The following is a 23,844-nucleotide window of genomic DNA, read 5'->3' as shown; positions in this document are numbered from 1 at the left end:
TAATAAAATAAGTGACACTGGCATGAATTAAGCACCAGTGAGCCTACAGCTCAGGATGCATCTTCTAGACTGTTCAGAAAATACATGTACTGTTTTTCTTGTTACAAGCAATGAGAGTATGTGGGGTTTCATGACACTAAGAGACAAAGTGGATGGCTAGCAACAAGGAGATACTCATCTTATTCAGAGATGAATGAAGAAAAAATAATTGCACTGTAAATTATATTACAGTATCTACTACATATTTAGCCCATGTCTATGGGAATAGTATTTTCAGAGTGTACACAAGGCAACTACAGAAGAGAGTTCATAAATAACAACCTTACACCTGCTAACACAATTTATCTACAAAATGACACCAACTATCTTGAAGACGGTCAAGTTTGCTGTCAACTGCCTTGAAAATAGTTAAAAAACATATCTCCAGAAAACCCTAGGGACAGGTTTTCTAACCTATCTGTATATCTCTTACAGAAAACCTCTGTGAGGAACACATTGCGAGAATGTTTTGCTAAGGTCAAAACAATAAAATAATTTGCACTTTCCTCAACAGAAGGGGAAAAAAAAGTTTTACTGTTTGGATTCTTAAACAAACAAGGCCAAAAACTACAAAAGCCAACTACTATTACTAGGAAGAAAAATGTAATATTATGTCATACCCTGAAAAAGAGCCCTCAGTAAGTGTATCAATGAACTGGAAAATCCTGCAGAGCTAAAAAGGTAAACAAATCAAGAAGTCAACAAATCAACTAAAAACTGCTTTACATTTGCATCTGCTTTTGGAAACTGTCTCCTTTCTAGTTTAACGGGGGTATGCATGACAGAAAGAAACATTATCCCACCCAAGCATATATTTTTATTAACTACATTTAATTTTCAATAACTGGAAACACTCAGAACCACCCCCCCCGCCCTTCCCCCCATCCTGAGGAATCAGTTTACACACACGCATGCACACATATAAACATTAACATATCTGTTTCAGGCAAAAGCTTTTAAAAAACCTCTGTAAATCTGTACTTGTAGTTACAAATACGATAACAAACCATATTCTTGTTTTCGATAAAAACAAAAGTTTGTCTCTTTGAGTGTAAATCATGCATGAAAGGAGGACAATTTTTTTTAAACTGCATATGCTTCACATGCTGCTTCAAATGGCAAAGCTTTGCGTGCCTGGCTCAGAGCCAGTTGACAGCTCAGCTGGATATCAATGCACATTCTGACCCCCCTTGCAGCGTGTCACTTCTGAATTGTTTCCGCGGTAGAAAGTTTATTCAACCTCTCTCTCAAATTCAGTGGACCGACCATCATTCTGCTATTTAATCATAGCAGAACAGGTTATTTTTCTGACAGCACTAAAGCCAGACAGCAATTCCTAATGAACAGCTTGATACAAGTGGAATTTCGACTGTTTTAGCCTCAATTAATTCTGCTGTCAAAACAAATGACTGCTTTTAGTGTTTAGATGTCAAGCTGCATCACAAAGGTCAATTTTGTATGTACACAAACATATAAGCAATCTTTTTCTTGCTATCATCTGATCCTGTGACATCTTTATAAAAAAATTTCAAACTTTCAAATTTAGAAGCCAGGAAACCAAAATATATTTTTAGACCATTACTGTTTCTAACACTAACTTCTCATTTTTATTGCCTGTCCAAAAAAGAGAATTGGTTTTATAAAAAGATAAGGAGAATTTTATTTTTCCCCAGAAAAGGACTTCTTAATCTAGATTTAAAAAAAAGAAGAAGCTTATTTGTAGGAATGCAGACTAAAGATGAATAGCTGTTACCAACTTTGAAGTAAATAACATATTTGTGATATATTTATCATGCTAGTACCAGACTGCCACAAGCAAACATTAGTTTGTGGAGTCGGTCAGCTCTACTTTGCCAAAAAGTGGATAAGGGACAGAAAAATACAACCGGCGTGTTAACAGGCCAATCTGAGGAAAAATATTGAAATAATACTGGTAAAACTGTATCCTTTGATCTAATTCTACAAATACACAGTTCCACCACAATAATTACTGAATTTCTGATTACTCTTTGTTATAACAGCCTAGCCTATATATAGCCTCTAGAGACGCTTAAGACTTGACTGAATCCTCATTTTTTTAAAATTCATGTTGTAAAAAGAAAACTATAGCATGGTGATAGTACTCTTTTTGACAAAGAAAAGGTAGAGATGATAGTGGCAGCACAAATAACTACAATTATCAGTAGCAACGTATGTAGCACTTCCAAGGAAAGTCTTTTTTTTAGATGAAGAAATTAACACACAAGGACAGCATCTACTAAACAAGCAATCAATTCTAACCCTGATTCTGTTACTAGGCTTCCAGCCCTGCACTAAGTTCACCGGATCAAAGGAAACATTATTCATCTCAGGCCCTTCTGGTACTGTGGGTACAAGCTCTGTGAATACAGCAAACACACTACTCTCAAGGGGCAGTCTTTCCATGTGGCTTACAGAGCAAAAACAAAGCAGAAAAGAATCATAATCTAAGGGGCTTTAGAATAATTATTATCAATTAAGATGTTTATCAGCAGCAAGGAGATGCATTTTTTTCTCTAAACTAAAAAGGTGGCAAACATCTTCAGCTACAAAGAAAATATTTTTTATTGCTCAGATAACACAAGAATTTTCAGCAAGAGACATTAAAAACATACCCAAGGCAACGTTTCAAGTTAGAGATCCAACTAACCTGTGACACCTGAATATGACAGCAAACACTGGAAGTTTCAGCCACAATTTATGAAAGCATGAGGTCTGTGAGCAGCAAAATTAATGTCAGCTAAGACATCAAACTGCAGAATGCTATGTTTTCTAATTCCTGCCCTCCACACCATTCCCAGCCACTTTTCTCATTCTTTTCTAGTCTTCTTGTGCTTTATATTTAACTTTACCCCGTATTTCCTTTCTGGCTGCATAAACAACAGGATGTGAGATGTGGCTGGTTTTGAACCATCCACAGGCTAAGTGGCTGGCCAACATGCACACATACATACAAACACACTCTCAGCTGTCTGCTGACTCCAAATGAGTAACTTAATCATTACAACTGCCTTTCCCTTACACGGCTTGATGAGTTTGGGTCTTCTCTACCTGACTCCTCATTTTCATAAAGTCTTTGAAACTTTTACTTTTCCATCAAATTGGGTTCAAAGTAGCAGAGTCTTGTGAAAGCTATATGGGTGTGTGGAAAAAAATACTGAAAAGCAGCAGAACTATATAAGCCTATTCTATAAATATAAGTATCGGTAACAAATGGCTCTCCCTGACTGCATGGTCCATGATTCACCTGCTGAAGGCAGACCATGTGAGTATGCAGTGATGAAAGAAATGCACAAACCCATTCAAGTAGTTTTCTTCTTAAAGAAGTCAGCTAAGGTTTTAGAACACTAGACATTGTAAATATGTTAAATTATAGCCCTCATCTTTGAAGACTGCTTCCAAGAATCATGTCTTTGTAACAGTCACGCATTGTCCCTGTAAACAAAGAGGGGTATGGTTTCTTACTGAAGTTCTGAATTTAAACCCATGAAATCATCAGAGGTTAAGATGTTTCCTAAAGAGAAAAAAAGAGGATAATACATTTTATAGTATCCAGAATTTTTCAAACAGAAAAATCTTTTTTCAATTCAACAAAATCTTCTCCATGGGAATGTTTTCCTGGTTTGTAGTGCTTTGCAATTGTTTTCCTATTTACTTATACAGAAGATTCATTTTGTGGGGAAAGGAAGAAAAGTAAATATGCTTAACCACCTCTCCACCCTAACTGTAAAATGGGAAGTATTAATTAGAGTATGACAGTTTCCACACATGTGTCATTGATAAGCAAAGAAAATCAATGTGAAATTCTTTCTGGTGAGATTTTTCTGTAGCTTATGGCGAGTATGAGACACTTGTTGTTGGGGGAGAAGGTTGAAACCACAGGAATAACATGGAGAGACATGGTATTAAGGATTACCACAAAATCTCCCTTCCACACATTTATGCCCGAAGACCTCCTTGGAGCCCAAGACAGTAAAGGTTTGACCTTGGAATACATCTCAGCATTTAAAGACACAAAATATGCATACTATTATCCAATGGTATCCATAATAGTATCCAAGTCAGTGGTTGCAAAGAAGACAAATCCATGTTACAAGACACAAATTTTCCACTCCTGTCTGTTCTTCCTGACCCAGGCTACCAAAAATGATACAGATCTACACAGTCCTCTGAAGGATTGCATCAGCTGTGACAGTAGAACAGAGAGGCACTCTCTGAAACTAAACTCCCAAGGCTTAGGAAGTTTAATGATAGTAACAGCATTTCTTATACTGTTTTTCTAGACATCCCCTTTCCCCTGAAAAGAGCAACCAATAGAGAAAGGTCTTCAAAACAAATTCATTTCAATGTTAAATAAGGAATTTGAATTACAAACACCATTAATAAAAGATAGGAATTTGAAATTTTATTGTCGTGGTTAAACCTGGGCTTAGGTCTGTGCAGATAGTTCAATTAGCTACCGCTTAGACATCTTCCTTTTTCCTACCCTCATACTATTCAGGCAATAGGTCAAGGGGTACACCACTGTACCTTACAATGCCAAAATGCAGACAAATCAATATCCATCATTTAAAATGGAATTACTGACACAGAGAGCCACCCAGGTGATCTATAACAATTAAGCCAACAATAAAAAGATAATGAAGAAAAGCAGAAAACATCCTGCACTACCTGAGAACCACCATGGCTACACAAGGTTAAATACAAGTCAAGTGAGAATTCATTTTTAAATGACAGAATAAATATTTGTGTTCAAGAAAGAGTATGACATACAGACCTACTTGACTGACAGTCAATTCAATGCAGAAGTTGTCCAACGGTAGTTGGTCCTGGTATAATGTACTACCACGTTGCAGTATTATTGCCAATGGAATTATGAGTTAATTAGAAGCGGGACCTGTGCAACACAAGTTAGTAACCACTAATACTAGATAGATTATTATATGCATAGTTTAGGATTTATTTCAATTTTATTAGAAAGGTACACTATTAAGACAAGTGGGTTTGAGTTTGTTTTTTAAGTCCATCTTTAGCTTCCTGTGTTTGCTTCCCTAGTTTAAAACCACGTTTTTCCTCAAAAAGCTTGTGTTGCAAGATTCAAGTCATTGCTCTTCTCTAACACTGCAGCCTACTAAGAAAGAACTACATGTTCAGATGTTTAGGTTTCCAAATCTTTCCAGATTTCAGAAAGTTTCATTTCTTGTAATCTTTATTTTCTGATAGAAAAGAAAAAAAACAACAGAGAAAAGAATACACTTCTTCCTTCTAATTTTGCCAAGTGTGCTTCCTGTGAAAATTTCATGTTTGAAAAGGCCATTTAGTTAATGGCCTAGTTAATTCTGTCCAAAGAACATTTCCTATCTTAAAAGAAAAATATGAAAACCCCAAACCTTTTCCTCAATATTAATTCCATGTAAGTTTATGCTACTTTAGGTAACTAAAGCATAATCTTATTTATGTTATTAGCATAAAACACATCTCAGTGTGTTATTTCTATTCTCAGGTGTTTAAAAGCTCTTCATCTATCATACACACTACTGCATTTTCTCATGACTATCACCTAATTAATATCTTTTTGCTACTTAAGCTTCTGAAATAGACATTGCTTTGCTCCCACAGCCCTAAAAAATTATCTGCCTCAGGCTGCAACTGCTTTTGTTTGTTTGTAGCAAGAAAATTCAAGAGGACCCAACCATACTTCATCTTACTGAGTGTCCAAGATCATTCAAAACCCAGCTTTTGCCTGTTATATCTACAGATGTTGTCTAAGGTATTTTCATCAATGCTGCTAGTCTTCCACTTGCATTAAGAGACTCTTTGAACAAAACTTGTACAGTTATAACTCTCCAGACCATTAAAAATAAATAAATCACAATCTAAACCAAGTTTGCAACTTAGGTATACATAATTATTAAAAATCTGTGCTGGCAGATGAGACTTCCTAAAGTCCACATCAGCTTTGGCAAGTTTGTCGTTTATGAAGGGATGCAATTTTTGCAGGCAAAATAAAACAGACATCTAAGACAGGAATTAGGACACATTTGTTGGTATAGCTCTTGAGCTTGCAGCTCCTCATCAGAAACAGAGCTCTACAGCACAGGAGCCTTAAATACTTTTTTACCTGCCTCAAGCTCAGCTTCTCACAAAAATCCTCAAAGATATCCACTTAATTCAACTAACTTCTGAATTATAGCAATGGTCTCCCTTCCTTTACAAAGAATACTTTTCTGAATCCTTTGGATACTGTAAGTGTTGATAAAGTAAACTCATTCCTCAGTCAGCCTTCTGTGTTGAATTACGTGTTGGCACAGACTTTGAGAAACTGTGACACTTCAGGCTATTTATGCACCTAATCACAAGTGTAAGCAGCATTAAAATATTCACAATATTTACAGAAAATTATTTATAAGAACATAAAATAAATACTTGCTTTGTTACACTTCCTTGTGGAAAAGAAGCTCAAAGATGTCATGTAGAGCTGTTAAAAAATTAGTATTAACCATTGTCAATGTTTATTTCCAACTACTTTGTTGCTGTTTAGTGTCCTAGAAAAAGCATTCTTATAAATGCTATAAAATATTATGTTATCAAACCAACCCAGGGAAAAAATAAATGCCACACCCAGAACTGTTTCAAGTCTTTCTCTCAAAGCACAGTTCATTATTCAAGCACACAGAAAGCTAGTAGCTTTAATCAAAACAAGCTTCAACAGTCCATGGCCCTGTTTTGCCTCTCAATCTCTGGGAAAGGACCAACTGGTTTCTAAAATTTCTTAGCAGTAATACAGTTATTATTAACCATTTTTTATTAGTTTATCCTGTTCATCTTGTACATTTCTTCATTAGATAGAAAACACATAGTTTAACACAACGCACTAACTAAATAGGAATATTAACATCTAGTGAGCACAATTGTGCATTTACAGTATTTGCACTAGCTATTTGCACTAGCTTCCCACTTGTGGTGCAGCTCACTTTAATGCTCTTGCTTGCATTCATTTTGGAAAAAACACATAAGCAGTACACTCCATGGGCATTTAGGACTAAAATGCCCAAATAAGTAATTAGAAAAGTCCTGATAGCATGTCATAAATTCATACCAAACTTTTCACTTCTCCCCCCACACAGCCACAGAAAACATTATTCTAATCAAATAATCAGTAATTCAGTTGAGCTCACTGAATCAGAAATCAGTTGAATTGAAGCCTAGGTAAAATTTGTTTTTTTAAATGCTTCATAAATTGAAGCTTTAATGCTTTATGATTCTGCTAACAGGCACTGCTCGCAGCATTAATGAGCTGGTAAGGAATCCAGATTAAACTGCTTTGCTTGCCATCCAAATAGTAAACACGGTTGGTCAACAGCTTTGCAGCCTGTGAAAAGTCCACATTGCTTTCAGCAGGAATGCCGTACCTAAATAAACCATTATTTTTTAAGATTTCAAAATAGAAAATGTGTTAGCTCTCCAGAAACAGAGCTTCCAAATATGTTCCCTCAGAATAGACAAGGATCACCAGCACATCGACAAGGATACCAGGATGTTTTTTTCTGATATGTGCTACCTTGTGAGGCAGTGGAGATCTTGATGTTATAGCTGTCCTAAGTCACTGATAAATGTCTCAACTGTAGACTACTTGATAGCTGTCCCAGAAAGAATTTCAAAATTATTAAAAAAAGTTTCCTGAATTAATGTCTTCATTTGACATCCATGACCTTAAACTTTCCCATGACTGGAGTTACCGGGAGCCTTGAGACATTTTTTTCTGCATAGGCAAATAAAGCAAACTAGGTTTCAGCAGCTCCAAAAAGCAACAGAACAAACATTTTTTTAACCAGCATTACTGATCAATTACTGGCCAAACTGCCAATTTCTGGATTTGGCGGAGGGAGGAAACGGAGTAGGAATTTTACATCTGTCCTTTTCTGAATCCTGTTATCTGTGGAAGCACCATTTGATTAAAAGGACTTACGTTATTATTCCTAATACCTAAAAGGACAAGGGGGACAAAAGTCAAATGCTTTACTGTATATGCAAGAGCCAATTATGGCTGATCAACAGCAATGTGCATAATCAACATTGGAAAGTCCTTTTGTTATCATTTATTCCAAAGAGCTGATGGATTGCAGGCAGTAATTTTACAGTGTTTAAAAAATGCAAACTTCTTCTAGCCCCTCCATAATTCAAATTTATTGTATGGATAATGAAAGGAGACAAGAAGTATTTTTATGGACTTGTGTTTTCCATAGCCCAAATTCTAATGCTTTTACTGGTACACTTAGAAGACGCATGTGACTATTCCTCTTTGCCAGATCTTCTCTGCCTACTTGTATGTTGCAGTTGCACGTCACATTCTAGCACGTCACAGATTGTGAAAGATGGATCAAACTAGAACAAAACCAATGATTTTTTTAAAAATTATAGTTAAAAGATGACCCAGCACCTCTCTTGCACTGAATAATGGCACAGCATATGTAGTAATTACTATCTGCAGATCACTGTTTTATTGTAGGGCTAAGGAGTCAGCAAAGATTATGGCTTTCCAGCTTTTGTCTGTATTACAATAAAAATTTTGAGCAGCTCTTTATTCAATTTTTAAGAAAAAATGCAAAAATCATCTAGATTTGGCTTTTGTTCCTGGTTTTTGGAACAATGCAGCACAGTTGAGTCTTTGCATTTGGCCTTCAAGGTACCTTCTGGGTAAACTGTGTAGTGGGCAAAAACTAACACAGGGATGAACACACAGTTAGTTCCCCACATATGAGAAGAGGGCATATGCAATCCAGCATCTAAAAATTAAAAATCATTCATGACCAACTACAGCTATATAGGCGTTCACTAACCTCTTCAAACACATTAGGTACTATCCTGCCAATTTCAGACATAAGATCTAGGAAGAAAATGAGCTTGTACTTTCTAGCAGTTTCTATTTCACACAGCATCACGTTTTCATACTGGAACAAACCAATTTTTTAATCAATTATTAGAAGATTAGGTAAATAAAGATAGAACTCATCAATATGTCATTAATCTGGGATAGACATCATCTCCAGTATTTATTTAATGCATACTTTGGGTGGAAGAAAAACAGACATCTTCTGCCATGCAATAAATGAATTTTCTAAGGCACATGGAGCAACAGCCTATCACAAACAGAAAATTGATTCATGAGAAGTGGCCAAGAAGTTTTGATGATCACTGCAGGACCGCGTAAGTGACAAAAGCATCTTCCAAATGCCAGTATCATAACTGCTATTAGACCTAACAGCAGGAACATACTACAGAATCATAGAATAGTTTGAGTTGGAAGGAACCTCTAAAGGTCATCTAGTCCAACACCCCTGCAATAAGCAGGGACATCTTCAGCTAGGTCAGGTTGCTCAGAGTCCGTCCAACCTGATCTTGAATGTTTCCAGAGACGGGGCATCTACCACGTCTCTGGGCAACCTGTTGTAGTTTCACCTCATCACAAAAAATTTCTTCCTTATATCTAGTCTGAATCTACCCTCTTTTAGTTTAAAACCTTTATCCCCTGTCCTATCACTACAGGCCCTACTTTCGTGTCTCCATCTTTCTTATAAGCCCTATTTTAGTATTGAACAGCTGCAGTAAGGTCTCCCCAGAGCCTCCACTTCTCTAGGCTAAACAACCCCAACTCTCTCAGTCTTTCTTCACAGGAGAGGTGTTCCATCCCTCTGATCATTTTTGTGGCCCTGCTCTGGACCCGCTCCAACAAGTCCATGTCCTTGTTGTACTGGAGGCCCCAGAGCTGGACGCAGTACTCCAGGTGGGGTCTCACCAGAGTGGAGTAGAGGGGCAGAATCACCTCCATTGACCTACTGGCCACGCTTCTTTTGATGCAGCCCAGGGTACGGTTGGCTTTCTGGGCTGTGAACACACATTGCTGGCTCACATCCAGCTTTTCATCCATCAGTACCCCAAGTCCTTCTCCGCAGGGCTGCTCTCAATCCCTTCATCCCCCAGCCTGTATTGATAACTGGGGGATGCAGTGGTCCTCCCCAGGTCCATGACCTTGCACTTGGCCTTGTTGAACCTCATGAGGTTCACATGGGCCCATTTCTTGAGCTTGCCCAGGTCCCTCTGAATATTAGAAACTGTTCAGAGAGCACATTAAATTCTGATCTGAAGCCTTACTATTTATTACAGGTCCTGACAGCTCTCCTTCTGTTTTTCAATATTTTACAATAAGTGATGGTTTTTTCATTTTAAAATAAAGATTTGCAACTGGATGTATATGGCTATTTTTTTTACATTGAATAGAAGAAAACAAATGCTGAATACAACCTCTTCAAATATTGTATTACTAAAAATTGTGAACTAAAAACTAAATTGAAATTTAAAAAAAATATTTAAAGTAAATTCGGTAAGAAGTAGGTGATAAAGCTGACTAAAGAAGTTATTTAGGTAGCAGTTAAAAAAGAGCTATTGTCAAGAAGTCCACAAGTGAAGTTAAAAAAGCTCGCAATGAGGTATTTGCTTGAAAGAAACGGTATTTGTACCAGAAAAACAGTGTTACTCCCTAGAAGCCCCTGTATATAATGACTTCAGGTGACAGAAATTAGCCACCAGAGGGAGCCCATATAATCTGGTACAGAGGACATCACTGTACAAAGAGAAATTTCAGATAGGCAGATAAGTTTAAGAAAATAATTGCCTATATCTAGAAAACTCTACTGTAAATTGCTAATAGTCTACTCAATGCAACATCCCTCTTCAGCACTTCATCTCAGATTCATTCTTATTTTTACAGATACAAATAAAAGCAAGTGAACTCTGCTATGAAGAGCTATAACTATAGCTAGAATATACTGAAATAAAGTAAAATACCTTGTTATGTATTACCCTTTTAGTTTATTTTGTTCCCCGAATTCAGTATTTCAGAAAGTGGCCCACCATCTAACTTAGTATACTAGCCCAAAAATAATATGGAAGGGAGAAGGCCTGCATAGTCATAGGGAATTTTAATTTATTTCCTTCAAACAGATTTAGGACTGGAATGTTAAGCAACAGTGACATCCATAAGACATTTTTTTTCTACATTTGCTTTGTATGCCAAGTCAGTATCATTTTTATAGATTTATCTGAGGAGCCACCTCCTTCTCCAGCCTAACTAATAAATACATCACACAGAGAAAGACCTCCAACATTTGCTCCATGAGTTAAAATACCTTTCTATCAAGAAGAGTTCTCAAATGCAGAAAAGTACTTTTTTAATCAAGAAAAAGCACACTGGATGTTCCCATTTCATTCTTAGAAGGCTGATAACTCACTTTGCCTTCCAAATCTTTGTAATTGTCAATGCTGTATGATTCTAAGTTAATAGAATGAATATAATAGAAGAAGTAATCATAACTAACATCACTAGCGGTCTGTGTTTCTAGTTTTTGACACTTCACAACTTCTTATGAATTTGTATTCTTTTACTGCTGAATTTGCCTGTGCTCTCCCTCTGCACCATGACTGCTTTACAAAGCTTATAGCAATACAATAATTTAACACTGTAAAAGAAAAGTCAAGGCGCATACATTTGCACACTAAACATGCTCTCTTTCCTTAGAATACTTAGCTATTAAAAGAGTTGAAGAAATGAAATTTGCTATGGCGAAAGCTTTTATTTGGCCCCAAAGAATACAAATGGGATTTTAAGAATGCCATAAAGCAGCAAGTAAGTAGACAGTATATATAACTTTTCCCACTAAATTAAAAAGTGAAGTGTTACTTTTCTTACGATTACTATGTTGTCTAGCAAAACCCCATACTAATAACATGGATGACTTGAAGTGCAGAGTGCTCTAGGATACACTAGCAAGAGTCTTTGTAACTCAGTGAGACAGAATCCTAAATGCAAGATGGAGATCCCTAGCCACGACATCTTGGCAATAGCTAGTCAAAGAGGTCTGAACACTGAATTTTCACGTCTTTGTCCTGATTTCAGACCAACTGAATTTGAACCCCTGAAGTTCATACTTTTTCTGTCTTAATTTTTACTGAAAAATTGCGAAATACAAAGGAAAATTTTTCCATATACAATCTCACTCAGCCTACTTGGATATCAGCTTTAGTGGATCACAGAAAGAATATGAAACAATGTTATGTTAAAGACACCTCACAGAGGCATTGTAAGATACCTAGTAATCATATTTAACAATTTAATATACATTCTCAAGATCTTCTCTGTTATATACATCCTTGCTCTGAAAAAACCTTTGTGCTTCTACACTAGAAGACAAAGATGCTAGTCAGGACTCCCAGTGCTGAAGAAAATAGACAACAGTACTACTGAATTCCTGTATTCACACACCTAGTGACTGTGTATTCATGCTCAAACATTAAAGTGAAGTCTTCATTTTTCCTAAAACGCTAGATACACAGTACTGTGAGATTGTCTTTTTATGCCAGTCCAGGGAAGTCTTATACATCATACCCAACAAGCAGTACTTTCAGAAAGTACTACTCAATTTGCTGCTTAGTAAAGAAACAATCTACATATAATCTATTAAAATGGATAATTTTGCAAGCTAACCAAATAAACTGATGCAGCTGTTCCAATAGTTCAATAAGCAGCTTTATAGACTGTTCTCAATATACCCATAAATTCATATTAAACTTCTGAAATATAATTTATGCAGAAACACATAGCAGACAACACATTGTGCAAGGAACTTCAGTTTCTTGACAAATTTCACTGATGTACCAAGCAACAGTATAGTTTGAAAGCTTCCTTGAAGGTCTATATAGAGGGACTAATTGCCATGCTTTATGAACACAAATACTACACATACATAATAAATTGTGTATCTATTCCTATGAAAAATTTAATATCAAAGCCAATGAATTCTGAGAATTTGAAATTGTAAGTACATTAAAAATATAACACATTAACAAATAGGGGTTTGACCTTTTATTATGAGTGGAAATCTACAGTTTTAAAATTAGCATTTCCTACTCTGTTATTTTTAATCTCTTACCAGGTCTCTCCTTGCCAGTTCCTTTTGACTCAGCAAATTTCTGTATTAAACTCTCAACTGTAGTATTTGTCATGTTATTAATAAACTCTTCGTGCACCTTCAAAAAAAACCACACCACACACAAAAGGAATTTAAAAACTAGTAACTGAAAGAATGTAATGAACTTTAAAAAGTGGTTTTCTGTAGTTAAGGTTCAAAATCCTTCCCTCTAAAATATATTATATGGCTTCCAGAAATCAACAGGCATTTTATCCAGGAAATCCCTTCTTTGCTTTAGTATTAGCAAGTGTGTGTACAATACAGATAGAACATAGGAATGAAAGAATACAGCTTGATGAGGGGCCTAGGACTGACTTTCATTTCTTCCATCTAAATAACTTGTGTATATATAATTTTCTGAATTTGTCAGCAACATGTCCCACTACAATATCAGGAAGACAAGCAGTCTCTTAAGCCAGCACCACTTAAGGGTGTGACCTGTTATTATTGTATTATCACAGCTCCCACCTGCTTGAGTGAAAGCATTACTGTTGTAATGCTTTTGGTCTGAAAAAGGAACAACCACATGTTGTTAATAAGAATTTTTTCCAACAAGGCAGTATGTATATGTTTTAGAAATAAAGAGCATGACCCTTGTGACCATCAGTCATTAGCAGAAAACCTCAAAACTGAGGAAAATAGTGACTCTAAGTGTACACAAATAAAACTACACTTCAAATCATCTAAAAATTAAGGACTACTTGTAAGGATTGTTAATTAAACCAACTTACACCTAAAGAAAATATACTATAATAGCTTCTGTTACTGAAGATCTTTTGCTCATAAAACCCAAAGTGTATAAAAAATTTGGAAATTTTTCAGAGTGATATAATTTCAAGTTTTAGTCAAAGAAAAGCACAAGTATCCCGATTACGTGTGAAATGAGTGCTAATTTCATATCTAGGGAACAGAACCTTGAAATAAACTAAAAAGTCTTCAAATTGTCAAAATGTTTTGTTTTCTGTTAAGACAAAATTTCTTCAGACTTTTTCTGTAAATTTTGCGATACTAAACTTATAAATGCAACAGGAAGCCATAAAAATTTGAGCTTATGTTGAATTTACCATCATTTGAAAGATGTAATCTTGTAATTACCACAAACACAGTAAGAAATGTTCCATTTAATAGTTAAGAAAAATATATAGCATAATCCAATCAAACAAATGATAATATAAAAATTACCTCTCCTATTTGTAAATGAATTTCTTTTATGGTATTTGACAATGATTCTATAATCTCTTTCATACGAAGAAGGTGTGTTTCTTCAATGTCTTGAAATTTCTGTAAACGAAGACAAGCAATTAATCATAATTAAAACTTTTCTTGAAATACTAAACCTTAAATTTTAATAATTAAGTACACTAAGTGTACACTAAGTGTACACCACTCCACCACCACTCCGTTTTGTTTTTTTTTTTCTTTTTCAGATCTTGATCATGGCAATTACAATGTTTAAGAAAGGAAGGTATGGAATTCACAGTTATAAAATAATGTACTTTAAAACAGAATATATCCTTTAAGAACCATTACCCAGGTTTTTTACTTTCTCTTTAAACTTTCATCTATCTTGATTTTTCGAAAAAATCTGACCTATTTCTACCAAAAGAAAATTGGGTTAGAGAGTGTTTTAAAAAAAGTCTTTTCTCCATTACTTAAGAGTCTTTTTTTCATCCAAACCCAGAAATCTTATTTCTGGATCCATTTTGCTTTTCCTTCTTAGCACCCTCTCATCCTGCTCACAAAATACACATGCTTTCTCTTTTTCTGGTTAAATCTATATCCTTTTCTACTTTAAATATGATTCATTTGTTTGATCTTTAAACTCACTGTATATAATCTTTGCAGTTTGTTCCATTTTACCCAGACTTCCAGCTGACAGCCATTTCAAAATCACTTCCAATGTTTTCAATTACCCATTCCTAGCCAAAGATCAGAACTAAAAACGTCCGCATTCTCCGCAACAGTCAACCATAATTGTCTTGAAATCTTTGTTTACTTCTGCTCTTTCTTAGTTCTCTTCCTATTGCTGTGACTGCCCTTTCATGTGCATCCAACTTTGGAGCACCACTTAATCCTCTCTCCAATTTGTACAGGGTTCTCTGAAGACCATCTCTCCACATTTCACACCTCCTGCTACTCTGATTCACAAACAGAACTCCATAGTAACAAGTCACATATCTCTGACTTCTAAGCTCTCAATCTTTCTTTTGCCATACTTAAATATCTCTCTAGCCATCAATCAAGCAGAATAATTTTTTTCTTCTCCAACAGCCTTCCTCTTAATTACAGAGGATACGGTCATCTTCTGTAGCCTTTCAAAACTATCTATGGTCCATCTCTATAGTATCTGCTCTCAGTCACTATCAGGTTATCAACACATGTTCACAATGCATCCTTCCAATGTGTGCCGGTTTCCACTACCTAATTTTAACCTAAACACACAGCCAACTTTTGAGGTTATGCCAATGATGTTGGTTTCATGTTTGGTTTGAGCTCCCCATAAAACTCTGCAAAACAGAGGTACCAGCCTCCTTTAAACTCTTCTCTATAATGCATATCAACAAATTTGACCGTTCAGAGATTTTTTTTTGCCTCTTATGTCAGTTGAAAGCATTCCCCTCCCCCAGTTGTTTCCTTATTTCTTGTTTATTGTTTTATACTTAAGATTTAAAGTCTTTGAAGTAGAGCCATCTTGGCCTTGTACAGTACATAATACAAAGAAGATCTGATCAAAGAATAAAGCTAGGTACTTGTGCTGGTTTTGGCTGGGATAGAGTTAATTTTCTTCATAATACCTAGCATGGGGCTAGGTTTTGGATTTTTGCTGAAAACAGTTTTAATAATTCAGGGTTGTTTCAGTTATTGCTGAGCAGTGCTTACCCAGTGTCAAGGCCTTTTCTGCTTCTCACCCCACCCCACCAGCGAGCAGGCTGGGGGAGCACAAGAAGTTGGGAGGAGACACAGCCGGGACAGCTGACCCCAACTGACCAAAGGGATATCCCATCCCATATGACGTCATGCTCAGCATATACCGCTGGGGGAAGGAGAAGGATGGGGGGAATGTTTGGAGTGATGGCATTTGTCTTCCCAAGTTACTGTCACGGGTGATGGAGCATTGCCGTCCTGGAGATGGCCGAACACCTGCCTGCCGATGGGAAGTGGCGAATGAATTCCTTGTTTTGCTTTGCTTGCATGTGCAGCTTTTGCTTTACCTACTAAACTGTCTTCATCTCAACCCACCAGTTTTCTCACTTTTACCCTTCTGATTCTTTCTCCCATCTCACTGGGGCAGGAGTGAGCAAGTGGCTGTGTGGTGCTTAGTTGCTGGCTGTACTTAAACCACGACAGTCCTATAATACAACCACATCATTCACATCACAGGTATAATCATTAACTGAATTGTTTACTTTCACTTTTGAAAGATCAGTCCATCTTAAAAAGATGCATTGAAATGAATCTGTAATGTTAATGACCCAACAAATGCAAGCCACTACTTAGTGTTTTAAGCTACAATACAAATGAAAAATTGTTGACAGGATATTTAGCTGTCCAACTTAGTATACACAGTTTAATTAAGCATTGCTCCTTTTTATAAACATGTATGTTTTCTTGTAAGTTTTACAATGTTTTTTAAAAATGAATTATTACTCATTCTTGAACTTTATTTGTATGCAGACTGCTCAACAGCAAAATCATCCAAAGTCAACTCTACTCAGTTTTAGATAAGACAGAAGGACTTCTAAATAATAATCTAGCACTTTCAGCTATTAGATCCTTTCCAATGATTGACTGTGCTATGTGATTTTGAAAGAAGCTTCTAGCAAGGTGGAAAATCCAGCAAATAAGACATCATGTTTTCTTAGCAACTGCATAGCAATTGCATAATACAACTATAGCTTCACTCAGAAAAATCTTTCAACATGAAGAATTTCTGTCATATCTGATTTCTAAACAACAGTGAACTATATTTTCCTGCTGCTTTAATCACAATAAAACCTTCCATGTTTATCGCAACAAACCCCATAATTTGCAATTCAAGATTAGGAAGATCATATGTTTCAAAATTCAACCTCTCCAAATCACATAATACAAGTCATTTCACTTTGATAACTGCAGGTAAGAGAGTAAATGACAAGAGGAAAAATACATAAAATGTATGCAACAAGACTGGTGGAGTTTAACTACGAAAAGAGGACAGCTAAGTGAGGACATTACTACATGATTACCTAGAATAATGCCACAACAATTCAAGATGTTTGTCCTCAGAAAAATAGTATGTGAACAGTATAAAACAGATTTAAGCTAAGCCAACTGATTTTGCACTGAAACAGCTGAGAATGCTCACACTCCTCATTGATTTTGTTTTCAGAACTAGTATATTTCAAGTGAAATATACTCTAAATTAAGATGATCTAGGGTGTTCTTCATATACAAGTGGGCTTCCACATATTCATGGGTATTGCTGTTTTTCCTATCACATCATCTTTAAAGTGGCCCTCCTGCAACCAAACTGTAGATGCAACTATGCCATTATACTTAAAACAAATTCCACAGACAAGACTTACACTGGCGAATGGCAATTTTCATTTCCAATGTGGACAGCTGTGGAAAGTTTCCAGGTGTCCATTATCACATTAAGTGAAAATTTAAATTTTATGTAAAACGGTTGTTGCAGTTAAGGAACTAAGGACATTTAGACAAGTATGGTTTGTAGCGCGAGGTGACTTTGTACCATTTTTTTATTGAGAAAAAAGCCCAACCCAGCCCCAAAAGATCCTAACTGTGCCTGTCCTGTCATCCTCTGCTCTACCCCCCTGCCCCCGCCAAATCAAAATAGCCCCAAAACATGGTGAGGTTTTCCCAGCTATAACATCTGATATAGAAAAAGACTTTTTTCCCCTCTCTATCTTGCAGCCTGGCTTAAATAGGTAATACCTACCTAATAACACAAATACGAAAGCTGAACAAAGAGCACCTTCATATTCTGTCTCTGTATACAAAATAAGCTTTTATTTTTCTTATTCTTTTGTTGTAGTGGATTATTTAAATGGATTTTTTTTTAGTACATGATGAAAAGCCCAGCTAGTTTGCTTGCTAAAAGCCCCTACATTTTCCTTCACTAATTCACTGACAATGAAATCCATTTCAAATACTCTTCATGTTCATCTTCTGTCAGTTCTAAAAAAACTCCTGTTCATTACTGACAGCTTTCTTGCTCACTGGGGACAAGTTTACAGTGTAATTTAGCAAGGCCGGCTTATTGAAGTCATATTTGTTGAATTTTTTCTTGTTGTTTCAGAAAGCAGTAAGTCAACTGTATAAACACAGCCTCTTTCTTGTATGGTAAGGAATAGACAGCAGACAGCTTTTGTGAGACTAAGTAAAGATTTAAAGCAACCTGATTGAACTTGCTCTGCAGTGGATCAGAAGCATTCACAGGATCTGTTTCAGTGGGGTTCAGTAACTTCCAGAGCAAGGTAAATAAAAAACAGGGCAGGAAATTCTTGATCCAGAAAAGCCACGCTTGTATATGACTTGAGACAAACAAATGAAAGAGTTCTGGTATTATTTGATTTCTTTCTAGCAAAAGGTGTGGCCTACAGCAAAAGTCAGGGTGCACTACAATTTATACAAACCACACAATGATGGAGTTACTGGAACGCTTACTGAGCAAATACAATAATTACAGTAACAGGAACACCACAAAAAAGTTACCATTTTGGGTAGTAGCAGTATGTGTTCACATGTCAGTTTGATTCCAGCTACTTTTATTTCTGGAAACTCTCCAGGAAGAATGTTACACTGCAATGATTCTTTTGTTGCTATTATATTTCACTTGTTTCCAAGAATTGTTTCAAGATACATATTAGTTAAGTTTAAAAAGGTTGCCAAGTCTCCAAATTCTCAAGTGCCTGTAATCACACATGCCAGTTCCAATCCTATTGCCAGTCAAATTGCCTAGGGATAACTGATATGCAAATATTTTAAGGTACAGTGACAGACACACAATACTAAGCCAACAGATGTAAATGTGTAAGGTGGACACATATGCAAGTGAGTCCAGGCCAGTGTCACATGTTAAACCAGCTTAAAGATGCAATTCTCTACCCTTGGTACCACATTGCCTCTGCTTTTGTGCCAGCAGAAATGCTTGTGTGATCTCTTAATAAATCAGACTGCAGGTCTCTTCTGGGTTAAGCCAACCTTCCTTCACATATTAGTTTTAGCTGGATTAGTTCTACAAGGTAGCTCCTCATACAAACACTCGACAAAGGAAGAAGCATGGAAATAGGATAACTGCTACTTTTGACAGCAATGCTAACTTAAAACATGTAGTGAAAACATAGCTCCACAGATCAGAGGTGATATGGCCTAGACCATGGTACCCATGAATTTTCTTGTTAAACTTTTATTTTTAATAATGCCTCTTTATACCACTGAGTAACTGCAATCATCACTGTTACATACTCCACAATAATAACAAAAAAGCATTTAAAAGTCACAGATTTTTTTAAAAGGAGAGGAAAATAATGTACATAACCAAATTTAACTCAAACTGAAAAGAAAAGCATAGGGAGTAGAGCTTCTTAAGCCAGAACTGACTCAGGATACTACACAAAAAGATGCTTTCTACAAACTCTTCAAGGGAAGGTTGTTAAGACTCCTAATGTAACAGTCATGTTAAAAGCAGAATTTTGCAGTAGCATGCCTGTGCGCTTCTTTGTTGCAAATGCCTGGACTGTGGGGTGGGAGGGAAGAGTTCTGGTATGTGATGTATGTGGTATCCTTTCTCTTACAGCTGTGTTCAGTATCTATTTAAAGATGAAGTAGATCAAATTCTAAAGAAGTTCTCAAAGTAGGAAAGCAGTTTATAGTCTAGGACAGGGGAACTTTTTACAAGTCAGCCTACCCAATCCTCATGCTGTGAAATCTTAATTTCCAAGGAGTTAAGGAAGACCCTAAGACTTGTACGTTAAAAATATAAGTATGACTGAACCTCCCTAATAATTCCATTTATGCCTAAAAATTAATCTTTGACAGTAATGAAAAAAGCAAAGAATTTTCAATGAGAAAAAAATTCCTATCTTGTAAAAGCTTTACTAAGCCAAGAAATGCATACAAATAAACATGCCAACCAGTCCTCAACTAACTATTACTACTAAAAGCAGAAATTATGAAGTTTGCTATTACTACTAAAAGCAGAAATTATGAAGTTTGCTTTTCGAAATCTGGGGCCATGGAAAAAGTCTGCTATCAACAGATTTGAAAAAGAAACTTTAAAATGTAATAAGAAGCAGCATATACAATTATACAGAGAACTTGATACCCTCTGGAGTACAGATTAAGTCTTTAATAAAAGCCAGAAACTTGAACAGATTTAAAGGCTTTTCACAACCTTAGGTAAACCCTAGAAAGACACTTTAAAAACCTGTAACTAAACTGTTTTGCTGGAATCATAATGAAAAATCCATGATGGATCCCAACATTAAAACTCCTATGAATGAGTTCTGGGTGTACAGCAGTCCACGAGGCTTCTCACATGATCAAAATGCATCTACAAGACCTTCAGAAGTTCATTTTGTTTTCTTCCTAAAAATTTCTTCAAAAAGTCTTTCTAGAGTGCTAGTGCTAAACTGTGTCATTCAAGGACAGTGCCATCACAACATACATGGTCAATGTTTGCCCTTCAAACATATTACTTCTGACATTATTGTTCATATCAATTTCCAAAGTAGATCATTCTATTGAACCAGTTTTTCAAAACCTTTGATTTCAGATGTCTTCAGAGATGAAATAGCATAAAATAATCTATTTTAAAGGTAACTCATTTAATATAACACTTACCTGTGCAGTTTCTGTCATTTTCTGTTCAAAATCAGATTTAAATGCAGCATATTTCTCCACATATAGTTTATAGGTATCTGTAGCTTTTTTTGATTTAACTGCTGCCTGTAGATCAGTACAAAGAAGGGTCAAATGTCACACATACAATCCAATCCAAGGTTTTTCAAGTCACTATTAAAAGAAAGCCTAGGATGACCTATAAAAAATATTCAGGGACATATAAAACCACTGAAGTATCACTACAAAATTTCACCACCAAATAACTCAGTTTCAAGCCATTAGAGATTTCTGTCTAAAGCTATACATAAACTACATAAAAAGGTAGCAAAGCAATTACCTCATTTAAATCTCTTCCCCTTATTAGCAATTACAAATTTATAATATACTTATTTTGAAATAAAATTTGTATTGCTAAAGTTAACTAATTAGCTCTGATCAAATATTTAGATCTGGAACAGAAAAACAGGAAGGAAGGGTTGGAACACAGAGCAAACTGTTATTTGTGCAATTCTGAAAGAGTCAACAGTAAAAAAAACCAAGAAGGTGCAGTTCTCTGTCAGAAGTTAAGAAATTCAAAAGTACAGGCGTTACATCAAAGGAAATTTTAAGATCAAGAGATATAATTGAAAGTGAACATAATGCAGAATATAGTGATGGCTAGATTTATGCAGCTCAGTGTTGTTCATAATAGTCCTTTTTGGCTTTATAATTTATTGATTTTTTTTTTCATTATTTGTTGCTAATAAACCTGAATCATATTTCTGGGAGTTTAATATTCTTAAAAGACAAAAAAAAAACCCAAACCAGGAGAATCCCAATATTACATGGAGAACAAAACTGAATGAAGTGATTGTGGTAGAGAAAAAGTTATTTTCAAAGTTTACAGCATGACACACATGAGATGGGAGTTTTTCAAACCTTTGATATCCTTGCTATTTCCAAGTTAAAAGCCAATGAAAATAATCTTGAACACCAGCTTTTTTTCTAGCTTCTTTGTTCAACATGCCTACTTTCTCTCATTGAATTTTCCCATCAGCTGTAACTCAAAAAGTATTCCTGAATTGTTAATGACATCACTAAAGACAGCTGTGTATTTACTATTTGTTCTAGTCCTCCCCTCTTTTAAATTAATTTCATCTGTCTCACATGCAATGAATTGTGAAGCTGACCATTATCTATAACTTTCATATTAATTAACACAAAGATGCCCTCTGGAAAGAGAGAGTTATATTCTGCAATTTCAAAGAGAGAAATAATTGAAAATCATGAGTAACAGTATAGCATTAGCACTTGTTCACCTGGGGAAACATCAACCATGACTTCAAAGGAAGAGGAACCAAAGCTACAGTTCCATTTTTCCAGTTACAAAGAAAGCTTAAGTAGGTCTTCGTTACGTAGTCTCCTAAACCCAGCATAACAGAGCCCGAAAATACTTCACTGTATGAAGAATATGAATCCTTCAGGCATTAAAAGGAGAACGTGACAGGTTGGATCAAACCAATCAGTTACTTGTCCTGAATTTTACTTCATGATTCTCACTCCTGCATATTCACACAGGTGAATTACCAAGAAGAAAATAGTCTTATCTTGTTTCCCAAATGCCATTTACTATGCTGAAAGTACAAGGTGCTCTATGAACACTTGCTTTTAAAAATAATTAAGACGGCTTTGCAATAAGATGATTTCAAACTTAACTGTTGAAAAGGAAGGAAATGTCAAGTTAAAAGATCTCAAAAATAAGTTTTATTGTAAAGCATTATGTAATTGAACCCCATATGCATGGGATTTTGACAAAACCAAAACATTCTCTGTCTCCTGTAATGTTTAATGATGAGCAGAATCTGAGTGTTATGTGCTGAAGAGCATCTACATAAAACAACTACTCAGCAGGACAGACAAAATGATAAAGCACGTGAACATTGTATGATAAACTAGTAATCTCTTCTGAAAACAAGATGTGTCTATTCTCATGTGCAACAATTGCTAGAACTCTAGCAGATTTACAGTAAGTGAAAGAATAAGGATCAGTCAAGAATTTTTTGTCAAGTCACTATAAATAGAGAAGTTCACATGTCAAAGAACAACAGGAAATTATTACACAAGTTAACACTAACTTTCAGCTGCAATGAAAATTGCAAGGTCTCAAACACCTCAGATTCTTCAATAAGTTATTTCTTCAAGTATCTGGCTTTGTGATAAGCTCTTAGCATATTCGTGCAGATCCCCTGCTTTCGATAAAATAGTTGCTCTGCAATTTTGATAGAAAACATTTTTTATGTTGTGCTAAAAGTAATAAACCTATTCTCTGCCAAAGGAAAAATAAATTAATACAATCTTTGCCACCATGTTTCTGAAATTACAAGTATAAACTTAAATAAAGACATGACTGAAGAGATGTAACAATCACTTTTTCCTGCTCTCACTGGAAACATTTTTTAAGTACTTGCAGAGCATTCAACTATGGCCTAATTGTTCAAACAGAAGTATCTAGGGAAGATGCATACAGTAAAAAACATGGCCTTCATCCTAAAGTGCTTCTTCTTTCTCCCTTCTCATGTAGGTATCAGTTAGACTGAACATATTTTTGTTTCCAACTGAACATGGATAATGTTACATCTTAAAAACAAGCCTTTCCATCAAGTCAACTTTTCCTATTGAGAAGTTTGAATCTATTTACAAGAATTCAGAAAAACTATACTTTGAACAGACAGGCAGGAAAACATCTGCCAACCCACCTATTTCTGATTCATGTCTAGAATCCAACATTGTCATTTGAGACAGAAGCTAGGAAACAAAGCTAGATTTATATCAAAGATAAAACAATCAGAACATGGTCAACAGGATCACTTTTGTCATCAGTGAAAGACAATAACCAATTCTATCTGCTACATCAAGATAGCAGTATAAAAGGCACTAA

At 35.7% G+C, this 23,844-nt stretch overlaps 1 protein-coding gene across 7 annotated transcripts in view; it reads right to left on the bottom strand.

Moving 5' to 3' along the window:
- The window catches only part of FCHO2 (FCH and mu domain containing endocytic adaptor 2), a 96,123-nt gene that overhangs the window by 49,951 nt on the left and 22,328 nt on the right, over nt 1-23,844 (bottom strand). For all 7 annotated transcript variants that reach the window (XM_049794624.1, XM_049794621.1, XM_049794619.1 and 4 more), the window contains 3 exons: nt 20,928-21,032; nt 14,265-14,363; nt 13,044-13,140 (listed from right to left, as the gene is read on the bottom strand). In XM_049794624.1, the coding sequence (XP_049650581.1) occupies nt 13,044-13,140; nt 14,265-14,363; nt 20,928-21,032 (301 nt within the window). The remainder of the gene's footprint in view (nt 1-13,043; nt 13,141-14,264; nt 14,364-20,927; nt 21,033-23,844) is intronic.

This window comes from Accipiter gentilis, chromosome Z, assembly GCF_929443795.1.
Source record: "Accipiter gentilis chromosome Z, bAccGen1.1, whole genome shotgun sequence".
Taxonomy (NCBI): Eukaryota; Metazoa; Chordata; class Aves; order Accipitriformes; family Accipitridae; genus Astur; species Astur gentilis.
This window is presented reverse-complemented; position numbering and strand designations above follow the sequence as displayed.